Source organism: Hemibagrus wyckioides, linkage group LG20, assembly GCF_019097595.1.
Source record: "Hemibagrus wyckioides isolate EC202008001 linkage group LG20, SWU_Hwy_1.0, whole genome shotgun sequence".
NCBI classification, from domain to species: Eukaryota; Metazoa; Chordata; class Actinopteri; order Siluriformes; family Bagridae; genus Hemibagrus; species Hemibagrus wyckioides.
Window position 1 is genome coordinate 19,502,358 of NC_080729.1, and position 15,199 is coordinate 19,517,556.

Below are 15,199 nucleotides of genomic sequence, written 5' to 3' on the forward strand. Positions count from 1 at the left end.
TCCCGGTCTGCAGTGGTCAGTATCTATCAAAAGAATCCTTTAAGTCCTGTAAGTTACGAGGTGGAGCCCATGGAGGCCAACTTATAGGACTTGCTGCTAACATCTTGGTGCCAGATCCCACAGCACACCTTCAGGGATCTAGTGGAGTCCATGCCTCGACGGGTCAAGGCTGTTTTGTCAGTAAAAGGGGGACCGACACAATATTAGGTTATGTCTGATCAGTGTATACCACATGCCTCATTTTCAACCTGACAACGGTGCTTGAAAACAAGGACCTGGCAACCCAATCTGAAGCTTTGCATTATATTTCAAGACATCATTACTTTATGATTTTTTTCCCATCTTCCTCTTGATGAAGATGTTCCTGGAGTGTGTTTAAAGAGAGTCTCATGGAAAGCTCAGTGACATATGACCAGCAGGGGGCAGAAGATCAACACAAAACCAGAGCGATGTGCAGAATCCCTCACTGATGTGTGTGTTTGTGTGTGTTTCTACAGGTGTTATTGCCTTCTTTTTCTTTACACACAAAATCCCCATCATTCAGGAAGAAATTCCAGTCCTAAATAATTACTGGGTGCCTCTGCTGGTAAGGAGAAATCCCTTGCACTTTGTGTGTTTGTTGTTGTTGTTATTAGTTAACATCTCTGTGCGTCTCCTGCCAGACGGTCGTGTTCGGCTCGTACCTGATCGCTCACGGCTTCTTCAGCGTCTATGCAATGTGTGTGGACACGCTCTTCCTGTGTTTCTGTAAGTGTGTGCCATCTCAGGGGGTTTAACTGACACACACTACACTAGAGACATGCAGGAAACGTTACACACTGAAAAGCAAAACCTTCACTGCATCTAAAGAAATGTCTTAATGTTATATTTTTCCATCCGGCTTCACTCCCTAATCTGTTCCCGCTCCTTCCTCTCTGCGTTACGGCTCCAGGCGAGGACCTGGAGAGGAACGACGGGACAGCGACGAAACCTTTCCTCATGTCTCCCGGGTTGCGCGGAATTCTGGGAAGCGTGGACCAGAGCCCCGGGAAATCCAGAACAGCGCCGCATCAGTGCGGTGTCGGAGAATAGCTTCCTCCTCCTGCTAGCTCGCATGCTTTAACTCTTTAACTCCTCCTCTTCCCTGCGGCCGCGGGGACGGAAACGCCGGCCGCTACGTCCTGTACTGTAACCCGACTCCGATGCACTAAGACCGTGAGAAACACTGAGCATTTACTTCCACCAGAGGAGACTGAAGGTGCTATGCACTAACACACACACACAGGTTCAGTCAAACTGCCTTATTCACACACGTCTAGCCGTTTACAGGACTTTTTGTGACATCTAGCTTGACCCGAGCTCTGAGCGTTTCATTCAGAGTCTTTTTTTTTGGTGATTGGAATAAACGATATTTTTTACATTTTATGACTGATTTGTTTAACCTTCAACCTCAACTCGCAGATATCCAGTAATGGAAATGAGCTTGAATAAGTGTTGAAATTCAATCCTACTTGAATTCGAAGTAATACAATTAGCAGAAGTATTTTATTCACCGCTACATTAAGCATCGTGTTGTCTAAATACCCGGATGGTGTTGCGCCTGGTGGCCACCAGAGGGCGGTGTGATGTCGATTTTTATTTTTTCCCGAAATCTGTTCTGCACTGCTCTTGATAAAATAATGCCCTGATGAATCCTGACTTATTTTATTAATTTTTTTTAAACTAGGAAATGAACTCATTAATATTTTCATTTGTAGCTAACTAGTATAAATGAAAATCGAATGTCTTGCGGTTTGAGGCCCAGCCCTAGAGCTCATGCTAATTCTCCTGATGGTTTAAACATGACTTCCTGCTTTTCCTCTCACTTAGAGCCACACACAAGATGATGTTTCCCCCTTTAAGTGTTTATAAAGTCAGTGTGAACAAATTCAGTGTGAACTAAACCGGAAATAAATGTGAAAAACAGTGAACAACTTCCGAAAATCAAGCCGTCTCCTTCAAAGCCATCGGGTCCCTTCGTACCAGGAGCTTCAGGGTTTCAGTGCTGCACTTTGTAAATGTTGCATAAATGCTTTTTTTTTTGTATGTTTTTGGGATGGGAATATGATGCATTTGTATATTTTGTATTACGAGGAAGAAAAAAATAAAACAATGTGTTTTGTTTTTTGGCAAATAAAAATAGTCAGATTTCATTCCAGTATAAACATAATAAACATTAGCCTTTATTTATTTTCTGTATCTCGTCTGGTCTGTGAATCAGGCTGATTCTCATCTCTATGATTGTAGAATCGGGTTTTATATTTAGTTTTATTTTTGGAGATATTTTTAAGCATGGGCATCGCTAGGCCATTTTTAGGGGGGCTTTAGCCAATAATAATAATAATAATAGTAATAATAATAATAATAATAATTCACCCAACAATAATAGGGTCGTATGAGTAAGTAAAAAAAATACAGAAAAGGTAAACATATGTTTAAGTACACAAATACACACACACACACAGAGCTGAGAGTGGTTCAGCTTCAGGACTCAAGTGCTCTCTTGACCTGAGTAAAGCACAAAATAACAAAATCTCTGATTTTCTTTTCCTTCCTTTCAATTTTTAAAAAAAAAATAATTGCAGTACTTCGGCTGACGTTCAGACTTGAGGTAAAAAAAAAAAAAAAAAAAAAAGCAGACAAAAAGCCGATACTCTGCGTTTCTTCATTTGGGGAAAGTTTGCAAGTCGAATTACTTTGCATGCATGTTTTAAATTTTTCCGATGTTAAAATACGTTAGTAGCTTTACGTCCTACAGACTCAGAACGAGGTGTTGTGTGAAACATCTGGTTTCTTTTATAAAGCTCGTGAACCGTATTGCATGTTAAACTACATACACACTCATTGAACGTGTACACACCCGCTGCTCCGTCAGCCAATCACGTCGCTTCATTCACTTTGCGCTAGAGAGCATGAGTTCTTGTCCGGATCAAACATCAGAAGGTAGAAATGTCATCAGTGGCCGAGACGGCGACACTGTTGTAGGTGTCAATTTGAGCTGTTTCACAAATAACAGTTTATATAGAAAGCGGTGCGAAAAACAAACAACATTCTGGAGCTGGGAAAAGCGTCAAGTGATTACTCTGTACACCCGAGCTGAGCCGAAAGACAGAACACGTCGAAGCGGGGGCAGGATGGACTGAAACAGAGCGAAGGTGTCCGAGAAATTTAAGTCAAAAGTCCTTCATCTGTACAAGAGAGCTTGGGAAAATCAACAGTGAGCATTTTGATTCACACACACACTCACACAATCAGGGTGTACAAACTTATGGCTCATGTTGAGTGTCAGGTTTTCCCAGGCGTACATCTTTCCACGCTCTTTACCTCTCAGCTTTGTTCATTCCGATTCAGACAAAATCCGTCATCGCTCTCAAACCGCTAATTGGCACCTGCTAATATCTGAACAGAGCTGTGTAATTTGTTGCGCATTCTGTGTAAACAGTGCAGTGAATTACTGCGACAAGACCAAACACGAGTTAGCTCGCTCACACACACACACACACCCCTCACACTCAAACATCATGAAGCTCAGACACTCCAGAAATGTTAGCTAACAGCTAGCTGCAAATTATCTTTAGCCAGAACTGGTTGTCAATCATGACCAAGACCCACCCACTTTCACAGACTGTGTTTGACAGGGCAGATGACAAACCGGCACGTGAACGCTTACGAAAATTCCTGACTCCTATCCCCTACGTTTTTTTCGTTTTTTTTCCGCCCAGGTTTGATGTTTATCGTAAAATAATCAGTGCGTTTCATTACATTCTTTGCTAAATGTGCGTGTTAAGATTTCTTGTAAAAACAATTCCACCGTTTCATCATCTGGTGGAAGGTTCTGGAACTTTCCGAGGAATTTCAGTTTAAAACGGAAAATTTCTAAACAGAACATTGTGTTGTTTAAGGTTAACTAAAATCATATAAACTGAAACGTAGAGCTTTTTCCCCCAAAATGCGTGTCTGGAGATTCTAATAATCGGAAAAGTAGCTTCGTAGCTTGTGGAGATCAGACTGCGAGTTCGTGTAAATGTAATCAGAATTTAAAACATTTACATGCTCATAGGCGTGTCTTGGTAGCTTGTTATTCAAATTAGCCACGCCCTGTTTTCATGACTTAATCCCATACAGATAAAGGAACATCGGAGGAGATGCTCTGCACCAGTGTCTATATTTTTCCTCCATTTTCTAAAGAGTCTGTTTCCACAGCACCCGAGTGTTTTATCATGTGCTTCTCCTTCAAATCTGAGATTTCGGCTCGTTATAACGATAGCCGAAGCGAGCGACTTTGTGCATTCACTCAACAAATGCAGTTACTCCAAAGTTCCGTAAGCATTGAACATTTTATTAGCATTTTTTGTTCGGCTTCCAAATTATCGTGAATCATCCACAAAAAAAAAAAAATAAACAAACAAAAGCAGCTGTACATCGACAAAACCCAGAAACTAAGACTTCCATCATAAATTTATTTCAAAAAACAAAGTGCTCAGTCACATACAACGAATAAATTAAATGTGATCGTATTCAACCTTTTTTATTCCATATATAGATATTTATATATTAAACAAAACAAAAAAAGAAAAAAAAAAAACTTCAGCCGTTCACAATGACATGGAAAGCTTTCGTTTTCTTGGACCATCCTTCGGTAAACGCTGATGAAAATAATCAAACAGTTACGGAGTCGCGGTGCAAGACATGGGCAACAGAGCGCTGAAAAGTTCCTCATGCTTTTCCTCTACACTCTGACCTGATTGGTTGAGAGGGTGCGGTGGGCGGGGTGCAGTGGACTCAGGCGTGGCTGATGGGCAGCTGTGTCATGGAGTGGGGCAGGAGAGGCTGGAACACCAGCGACGGCGGAGACTGAACTGGAGAAGACAGAAGCGTAGGATCGTGTTACTAAGGAACGTCGGATTTTTTATACAAACAAGTACGGATATTATGGGATGGCATGAAAAGGAAGCCAGCCTTATTTAAAAAAATTTTTTTTAAAAAATCAAAAATAAGTAAAAAACAAAAAATCACTTTGAATCTCACAGCACGAGTGCAACAATAAAATATTTATCGACAATCTGAACTAAATTTTTTCATAATACAAGCAAAGGGAGAAAAAAAGTTCCGAGTTGTTTTTTTCATTATTTTTAAAAAAGTGAATTTTATCCTTCATTTTATGAATTTTATTTATATGATAATTATCCCTAGCTATGAAAATTCTTTAAAATGTATATAAAATGTCAAAGCCACACAGTGAGAATTCAATATTTCACTAAAACACACTTATTCACTGAGAGAAAGGTGGATTTTTAATCTTTTAACGTATGAAATAATTAAATTAGGCACATTAAATACAGAATTAAAAAAAAATATATTTTCAAATAAACTTTTTAACCAATAAAAAAATTAAAATCGATAAAATTGTCATTATATTCAAGTTGACATTTATGCAAATTGTTTGAGTTTGAATTTTGGATTAAACCAATTTCATAAATACAGCTAAAAATGTTTGAAACAAAAAAGAAAAAACAAAATCCTAATAAGCTTGTGCACTTCCCGATGAGGAATGAGAGTGTAAACTGGTCAGCAGACTGACGGACACTTCACAATCAACAGCTACGATAATTACTCATGTAGAATATTAAAATGAATATTTTCTTTTTAATTATTTATCCAGTTTAGAAAACTTTAGCACTTCAGTGTAATATTATAACACATTCTTGGAAATCTCAGGGGGTCAGACAAAATACTGCCCTTTTTTAAATTTTTTTTTTTTTTTTTTTTTAAAGGCCAAAGACAAAATTATTTAATTTGACAGAAAATGTATATTCATTTAATCTATAATATTGTTTTTCCATTAAATGCCTTAAACAAAACCAGAAAAAGGCTTTTAATGCACAAGCTGCATCAGATTTTAGGATAAAAGTAGAGAATTAAAGTGAATTTCTGTGTTTTATCTTTAATATTACTTTTTTTTTGCCAAATCTGTCACACATATTTAAGGTTTATTTCACAGGGGCTCTTTAAACAGAGAAATATAAATGCACTTGGAAATAAAATGAACTTAAATTCATTAATTAATTACATTTCAAAATAAAGGCTACACGGCATGTTTCAGAAGCTGAAACTGGTCAATAAATAAAGCTCTAATCGGTGAATAAAGGATGATTTTAAAATCAACAAACTAAACCAAGAACCAATAAATTCAGTGTGTGGATCGAGAGCTTGTTAGGTGACAGAAGTGAGACACACCCGGGTTGAACTGACCGTCCATGTACGAGTGCAGGGTGGTGAGCATGGGCGTGTCGACCGGAGTGAACGCCGTGTACTGCAGCTCCTCCATCAGAGGCGGGGACAGTCGACCCGGCTGCAGGGACGACACCGGCGCCGTGGACGAGTGGTTCGGACTCACGTGCTTCTTATGACGTGCTCGGCAGTTCTGAAACCAAACCTGAGGAACCAAAAACACACAACAACGTGAGGAGCACAAATCACTTCAATTCTTCAAGCTCCTTCTGATCAAGATTCATATTTATGACGGAGATGCAGAGAGATGGACTCAACAAGAGCACGAGACACCAAAACATAACATCCAAAACTTTTACACATTTAACTTTTATATAATGTTTAACATAACATTTTTTGCAGGAAAGCTAAAATGTAAATTAAAATACAATGTGTAAATACAGATTAAAATTTCTCCTGATATTTTAAATACTTCCTTTTTTCCATATTCACCTGATTATTGAAATGAATACCTAGATTTTTATTTATATTTATCCAAGGGAACTGAATTCAAATTTTTCAGATTAAAATGGACGTTTAGGCTGAATCTATAGAAATAAACCCAAATATGAAATCCTATAATAAATCAGAAACATTTACATTTTCCACGCCAAGTCAAGAGAAATTATCTACACCGATCCTGACATGAAGAAAAACCTTTCCTGGAAATGACTCTGAATGAAGTCTTTGTCTCCCAAATTAGAATCTGATGTTTTAGTGTCTCTTGGGTTCAATATGTCGGAGATCCAGTTCACCTGAATGACTCTGCGGCTGAGTCCGGTTCTTTCGGCCAGCTTCTGCAGCGTCTGAGCGTCTGGGTTGTTGTCCTGAGCAAACTGAGCCTGCATCACCTAACACACACACTTATATTAAAATATAAAGCCAAAAACATCAACACTCAATATTTAGTTTTACCAACCACTAACTAATTCATAATTTACACAAATGTATGTAAAAATAAAATAAAGCTTTTTAAACAAACACGGTCTACAGGACAGCCTTCAGACATATTCAGTGTTATTAAAGTCCCAATAATCCCCACAGTCCCCTCAGTGTTTCCTGTTACAGAAATCTTCACGATCTTCTGTATTAGGAGGAGGATGACGATGAAGATGAGCACCAACCTGCAGCTGGTCGGCCGTGAAGCTCGTCCGCGCTCTCTTGGCCGGTTTGGGTTGGTTCACTTCCTGTTCCGAAGGTACGGCTCCTTCTACATTCACTCCTTTTCCTGGATGGGAATACGGATAGGAAATCAGCCTGAGGTCACTCACTTATCACGCAACAAAGAGGCTGAAAAACAGCTGATTTTTTTTTTTTTTTTTTTTTTTTTAGCAACACAAACGTGACCTTCAAAAATCTCTACATTTCATTTTTTTGGGGGTGGAGATTCAGGTGATTTTATCTGATTAGATAGCTTCCAGACAATTTAAATATAAGAAATATATATACATATATATATATACACACACACACACACACACACACACACACGCATATATACATACACACGCACCGACACTTTCAGCTTAAGTCACAATCTCTTAATTCATTCTGTCCTTCGTTTCTGTACTTCACTTTTCTTTCTTCGCCAAATCATTACACACCTCAGTAAACATCAATATTTAGATTCATGAGGTGACTTAATCAACCAGCTTCAAGCTTCAGTCCTAAGGAATTAAAAGTCCCGACAAATCTAAACTTCAACAGACATAACGATGAGGACGAGACTTCACCGTCCAGGAGGTCCAGTGTCACATTCCATAAAACTTAACAGTTATAAAACAAAAAATAAAACAAAAGCAGCGAGAAGTCAGGATGCTAATATTACACGAACATGTGGAGCAATTTACTACAGATAATAGTTGCAGCTGATGAAGCTTATTTCAAGTCTCAAGATTTTACCCAAGACTAATATTTACTCTGGACGCGGTTCAGCTGACGAACTTCTGCTGGAGATTTCAGTGGTTTTCGAGCTAGCGCAGATCAGACGCCTTCAGACAGAAGTGTACCTTCTTTTCTTTTAGACTTAACATGAACATTAGTCTACGCGTATACTGCTATTTTTTTTGTGGGGGGGGGGGTTACCTCAAACAGACTTGAGACAATACAGCAAAGCCTAGGCTAGCAGCTCACGCACCAATTTCCCAACAGGATCTGAACTCAAACATCTTTCTTTTGAATCCTTTCGCACTTTTAGTCAGTTTAAGAGTTTCCACACACTCAAGTGAAGAACCTCAAGCGGTGCTACAACTAACTAGGGGGTTTATTTGGTATTGGAACTGCACTTTTTCCTCCCTCAGGTCTAGCGGTCACTTTTGTTGTTGTTTTTACACACTAAAGTCTTCACTGCATTATTTGTTTAGTTTAAAAATGTCTGGGAATAAGAAAAAAGGGAAAATGGATACAAAACATGAATAAGTGTCTGAAGATATATGGATTATTAACTACAATTATAAATATTCACTCAGGTGCTTTAACCTCTAACCCAGACGGCACTACTGGTCAGCTGGTACATGTTTTGGACTTCAGCAGTGGTATCACCGTCACAGCTCAGCTTTGATTAAATTGCCGTGTATAAACGAGTGTGAGAAGGTCTAACCGTTCTCCACGGCCCGCTTCAGGTTGTCCAGCATGCGGTCGTAGTGCACGCGGCAGAGCACCCTCTCGTCCACCAGGGCGAACTCTTCTCCTGTAGATAGTTGGCGTTTGCAGGAGAAGCAGGCGAAGCAGGCCAGGTGGTAGGTGTTCCCTTTGGCTCGGCGAACCCAGTCGTTGGAGTGGATGTTCCTGCCACAGTGAGCACAGCGGGTCCCGTATTTCCTTTATAAAAAAAAAAAAAAAGGTCAGGTTACTTGTCCTGTACTGGAACGCAAAACATCTCTTGTACCATAAATAAATGAAGGAGGGCAATCACAAAAATAACGACCACAATTACAGCTTCAACTCAAAGCTAATTAAAGCCTCACCTTCCCAGATTAAAACAAACATTTAACTACTGAAACAAAAAAAAAACAAAAAAAAAACAAAAAAAAAAAACTTACTGATAGCATCGCCATAGCAATAAGGACCTTTTATTATTCTGGTGGATGTATTAGTGGTTAGAAAATAATACCAACTCTTCAATTTCTTATGCTACTTTATTTAACCCTGATCACCTTGATTTATTTTTAAAACCCCTTGATGCCCGAATTTATTTACAATTATACATATAAAAGAAATTGGTGTTTTTGCCATTAAGCAGATGCTAATTCAAGTTGAGATACAATACAATAGATATAAACATAGCTACAATGCATATTAGAGACATTAGGCATAATAAGTAATTAAACATATTTTCCAGTCTCTGGTATGTAGATTAATTTATTGATGCTGCTACTCATCAGTTCGTCCAGTCAGCAATCCAAATTAGTCTCTCGAAGGTATCCGTCGTTATCAGCTAAACGCTAAAATTATGCTGCGTTAGTAATGAAATGTCCATTAAAACCAATACAGGCTTGAACTGAGAAGCAAAAAGTTAAGTCTGATGTAGGACGGAAGAGATGATGTAAAGGACATTTAGCCAAACTGTTCATTCAAAACCGTGATTGATTTCTGGCCAGATTAGACAGCCTTGTGGTCAGCACGGGTTTCAGTACAGTTTGGTGGAACTTCTCTTGATCTTCTGCGTGCTCCAAAAATATCAGAAATCATTTGAGTGAAGGTGTATGACTAAAAACTGAGAGAAATTAAAAAGCCAGAACGTTACTACTAGTCAAACTAGTACTCATGCTAGTGCAACAGGTTTCATATTGAGTATTATATAGGGTTGTTTGTTTTTAAGTCTCAGGATGACCACACAGGACGATGTGCATAATGGAAATGCATCCAAAAGATTTCTCCCAAGTCAGATGTTGAGATTTAAGCTGAAGCAGGAGGTCAATAGAGCAAAACAAATATTAAAATCAGGATTATATTCATGAAGCAATTTGTTCAAAATATCACAAACCAGGTAGTGAAAGAGATCTATAGGGAACAATGTTACTTTGGAAACGAATGATGAATTTAGTAACGCTAAGTGCTGAATAGGACCAATATTGTGATCATTTATTATGTCATGTTACCTCAATACTTTCATCCAAAAATGAATAAATCACTACGTTTTTTATGTCCGAAATGTAGGCACATACAAGGCGTGCACGTGACGACACAAACAAACCGTGCTTTTAAAAATAAATAAATAAAAAATATAAAAATGCTTGTTTTGTGCATCAAGGTCAAGCCAAATGAATTCAACTCTGTATAATTTAACAGAAACAAAAAGCAGGATGTACCTGAAGTAGTCGAGTTTACAGAAAATCTCTTTTTCTTTGATATAGCAGCTGATGTGGCGGCCGAGTGACGTCTGACACACGCTGCACGAGAGGCAGCGCACGTGCCAGCACATGTCGTTCACCTTATACAAACAAAACAGAAAGTGGACAGTTAACGGCGAGTTACTTAAGCGTGTCACCTTCACGATATAAACTATAAACCGGTAACACTAACACACCGACAAACAAAATCTAAATCTTTACAAGCGAAAAACAAAATGTACACGCAGGCAGAAATATTAGCCGGTCTAATTAAGCTAGCCGTCATTAGCACGCCGAACAATAGGAACATATTAACGTGGGAAATAATGTTAGCATATTAAAAGTACTCTCGATGAATGTAAACATTATATTTAAAAATCTGAAAACCTGTGTAACGTTTGGTAAAACAACAACAATAATAAATAAAAAATATAAGTATGGATTATCGACGTTGTTTAACTCGCACAATTATTAAAGAGGATCATAATACATTTAAATAGATTTTTTTATGTTACAGAAATTAAAAATGAAGTTTAAGTGTTTGTTCATGTTGGGGAATTTTTTTTAAGAGAAGTATTTTGTCATTGTAAATAGAGTAAAGAAATATGTTTGTACAAGATGTTCTAGAATATTTGACGGTTCGCTTTCACGCGGAAAATTGCGACATGCCCCAATTGTAATAATTAAATTTTTTATTATTATTTTACCTTGAGCAGGTATTTGTCTACAATTTCCATGCCGCAGCTGGTGCAGATGGCTTTCTCCGACATGGCATGAGGAGAAGAGACGGTGGGCGACGAGACAGAAGACGACGGACAAGACACTTCTTCCAACAGGTCTTGAGTTGAACTCTGTACAAATAATAATAATAATAATAATAATAATAATAATAAGACTTTGGCTACGTTTGGTCAGTTGACTTAAAACAAACGCAAATAAAAAAGCTTAAAAGGTATTTTCCGACCTAAACGTTTTGCTCCATAAAAGAAAAAATAGTCTTTCTATTAAACCTGTTAGCTAGTTAGATGGTTAGTCGGTTAATTACCAAAAGGTTTCCTTCTTGCAGGAGTGTGTGAGGTTTGCAGTTTTGTGGCATGACGAGCAGCAGGAGAAAGTGTGCAGGCGCGTCAGGCGGAGAGTCGCGCGCTCCGAGCCGCCGCCCTTTTAACCTCTGCGGCCGCCCCGTTAATAACCATGACAACAAGCACGGTGTAAAAGATGCCCCCCCCTCCACACACACCCCGAAATTATCACAGCACACACACGTATACACCCATACACACACGGGGCTCTTGAGGTAATAGCAGTCAGCAGTCTTCCACCTCGCTTTCTGATGAATGCATTCCAAAATAGCTTTCAATTGACAGATTATGAAAAATAAAGCTTTACAGAACAACCCTCTTGCACATTAAACAGGTGCACGGGCTATTGATTAGACCAGGCTATAGAGGCATGCTTTTTTTTAAGTGTATCATATGAAATAAAATCACCGTGCAGGCTGCAGCACAGCTGAAGGTGATGATGCGCGAGACGGAAACAAGTTCTAGGCGTTAATTAGAGATTAACGTCAAAAAAAAATTTATATATATATATATATATATATATATATATATATATATATATAAAAAATGTACATTTATAATATAAATATATACGAAACATCACGCTTCACACAAACTGCTTGTTGGTGCAAAAATATTTTTTTTACAAGTTTAAGTAGAGATGTAGCACTGATTGCAGGTTGCAAGCTTCCTTAAGGAGTTAAATTTAAAATATATAAATAAATAAAAATGAAGTGTTTCAGGTTGTTACTTTTGTTTGGTCCTTTATAGTGCTAAATTAGGAATAAAACTTAATCCAACCCTAGAGATGAAAAACAAAAGTGAAACTTTATGTAAAATATACATTTTCAGCTTTTCCACTGAAGTCGAAAAACAAAATTAATTCCACAAGAAAACCCGACAGCCTACAACACCTTACAACCCAACCCCAAATAATCTACAAGCTAAACTAACACATGAGAAGAGCTAAACTTCACTCGAGGTCTTGAGTTTAGTTCAACACCAGTGATTTTTGTGCAGGTCGCAAAAGCTTGCGGCGGAAAATCCAACAGCCCGAGTTTTGCTCACTTAAAGGTTTCCTTTTAAGACTTACTTTGCTCTCGGATCCCGACTTGAACTCTTCCACGCCGGGGCAGGAAAGCGTCTGCTCATCTTTCCAGTACATGGTGTGAAGGTTTGTAGGTTCAGGCGGTTGCAGGTTGCTTTGTGTGGAGCATTACTGCAGGTAATCCACATGTGCGTCTACGCCGCGATTTAACGGCAACTTTAGTTTGGGAGGAACTTTTTCCGGGGCTTTTTTCCCCCCATGGCCGCACCTCCTTGGCACATTTACACACGCCTATTATTCAGCGAGAGGGGGCAAAAAAAACGGGAATATACAAATGAACCCTCCTTATTTTCGCCAAGAATTAATTAACGGCAATAACGTCTGTTTTTTTCTTTTTCTTTTTTTTTTTTCTCCCAACACTCTAGCAGCCTTGAACATGAAGCTCATGTACTGAGTACACTGAATAACAAACATTTTAATCACTTAAAAAAACAATCCAGCCAAGAAAACATTTTGACTTAAATTATTAATTTAGCAATTCATCAATTCATGCTAAGAAATAAAAATACTCTATTTTTTTTAAAAGAAAGAAAGGCAGACAGACAGAAGGGAAAAAGGAAGGATGAAGCATTGATTAAGTCTGTGGTCATTACAGCTGTCGCGCTTTTCAGTTCTTTAAATAAAAAAATAATCCGCAAATTGGATTAACTGGTGCCATCTGAGAGAGAGTTCCTCCCTGCCCTTTAGCACCTGAGTTAGTTTAGTGTTAAGCACGGATTTAAGGAGGAAATCTTTATTATAGGCTCGCGAATTTCCTTTTCCCTTAATTCGGGACAAATAGTTGTTATAATTCCGGCTTCATAAAAATACGCGCTTTATTTACAAATACGCAAACGGGTTTATTTATATTCTACATATTTTTTATGCTTAATCTTAGATTAAATGTGAATATGACTTTTCTTTCCCAGCTGGCCTTTTTATATATAAGTTATGGGTAATTTATAAAATGTTTTAAATCTGAAACAAGTTACTGAGAATTGTTTGGTTAAATAAAAGTCACGCAAACATCCTCCCAAAGCGTTCATAAAATATAAAATAAAATGTATTATTAATTATAAATTATTGACCTAATATTGACCTTAAAAGTTATAAAATATTAAAATAATTTTTAATGAACAATTACCAGATTTAAATACAGCTTAAGATAATTTAACACTTATTTTGTTAATAAATAAATAAACAAATAAATAAAAGGACGGCTTTGGTGTATTTTTTTTTCTGAAGCTCAGACAGCAAAGGACTAATAACATTCTTTAAAATAATTTTTATTTATTTATTTATTTATTTATTTATTTATTTATTTATTAATAAATAAATAAATAAATAAAGGTAGTCTAAACTCATATCTATAGCCACATTTAATGTTTATATTCTTTCAAGAAAGTAACCTTTAGGTGAATATTGCTTTGGGTTTTTTATTTAAGCTTGCTTTCTTTCTTTCTTTCTTTCTTTCTTTCTTTCTTTCTTTCTTTCTTTCTTTCTTTCTTTCTTTTTCTTTTTCTTTTTCTTTTTCTTTTTCTTTTTCTTTCTTTCCTGTGTGTTTTTGATGCAGCTTTTTTGACCGGAACCAATTTTTAATGGGTTTCTTCTCCTAGCTGTGTTTTTTCCTACTCTAGAAAACCCCAGGCCAGTGTGGATGATGTGCTTTAATATTGCATTTCAGCAAAGAGAAAAAAGAAAACACACGTCTTGATGTATCCACGTCAAAAGCCACGGGGGGAAATGCAGGGTGAGGTCCACGAGCACATAAACAAGACCCGTATTGTCTGAAAGATGGGGAAAAAGTCGAAAAGGCGTGTGACGTCACCGACTTGTTTACCAGCCTGATTTTTTTTTTTGCCACAGGTTTTTTTTGTAAAGTGTCCTCGGATTTCATGCTAAAGTATTGTGTTTTATCTGTCCAGATGCTGAAAGATAAACGACAGCCAGTGATGACGGTGTTTCCAAATATGGTCACATCACGTCATAAGTTAATAGAGAAAGACTGGCCGAGACATTGTGGTCACATTACAGCATGTAACATCTCATTTCACATGATTAACTATACACACATGGAGGTTTTTTATCAAATCCCATACCACACACACACTGTTTCATTATTTCATATGAGATCATGATGAGTTGTTTTTTTTTTACTGCCCTTTCCTCTACATGTCTTCTTCCAATCCACTTTTTTTTTCCTTTCCTTATTTCTTCCTTCATGCTGTTAAAGTTCTATCTGTTTTTCTCCATCATGTTAAAGGACTTGTTATAGTTTTTGAAGGATTGCTTTTCTCTGATCTAAACATGGTACTGGACAGGAACAGTTTAAACAAATATATCCTCAATTCAAAGTCAATGTAGCTACACTATATTGCCAAAAGTATTGGGACACCCCTCCAAATCATTGAGTTCAGGGGTTGGACTCGGCC

General features: G+C 37.6%; 2 protein-coding genes across 4 annotated transcripts in view; one reads left to right on the plus strand and one right to left on the minus strand.

Annotated features, from left to right (window-relative positions):
• slc44a5a (solute carrier family 44 member 5a) overlaps positions 1–2,191 on the plus strand; it is an 86,713-nt gene extending 84,522 nt beyond the window's left edge. The window contains exons 20-22 of the mRNA XM_058419094.1: positions 498–586; positions 663–747; positions 932–2,191. Coding sequence (XP_058275077.1) covers positions 498–586; positions 663–747; positions 932–1,071 — 314 coding nt within the window. The 3' untranslated portion in view covers positions 1,072–2,191. The remainder of the gene's footprint in view (positions 1–497; positions 587–662; positions 748–931) is intronic.
• Positions 2,192–4,445: 2,254 nt separating this feature from the next.
• Positions 4,446–12,934, minus strand: lhx8a (LIM homeobox 8a). Of its 3 annotated transcripts, none has more exons than XM_058418764.1 (8): positions 12,774–12,934; positions 11,327–11,470; positions 10,599–10,720; positions 8,888–9,108; positions 7,413–7,516; positions 7,044–7,139; positions 6,271–6,454; positions 4,446–4,877 (listed from the first exon to the last, which is right to left on the minus strand). In XM_058418764.1, the coding sequence occupies exons 1-8, from the start codon at positions 12,843–12,845 to the stop codon at positions 4,801–4,803; spliced, it is 1,020 nt and encodes a 339-aa protein (XP_058274747.1). In that variant the 5' UTR covers positions 12,846–12,934; the 3' UTR covers positions 4,446–4,800. The 3 variants fall into 3 exon arrangements, with proteins under 3 accessions (XP_058274747.1, XP_058274748.1, XP_058274746.1); XM_058418765.1 differs by lacking the exon at positions 12,774–12,934 and adding an exon at positions 11,665–11,819 and having other exon boundaries at positions 6,256–6,454; XM_058418763.1 differs by having other exon boundaries at positions 4,447–4,877; positions 6,256–6,454.
• Positions 12,935–15,199: the final 2,265 nt, after the last annotated feature.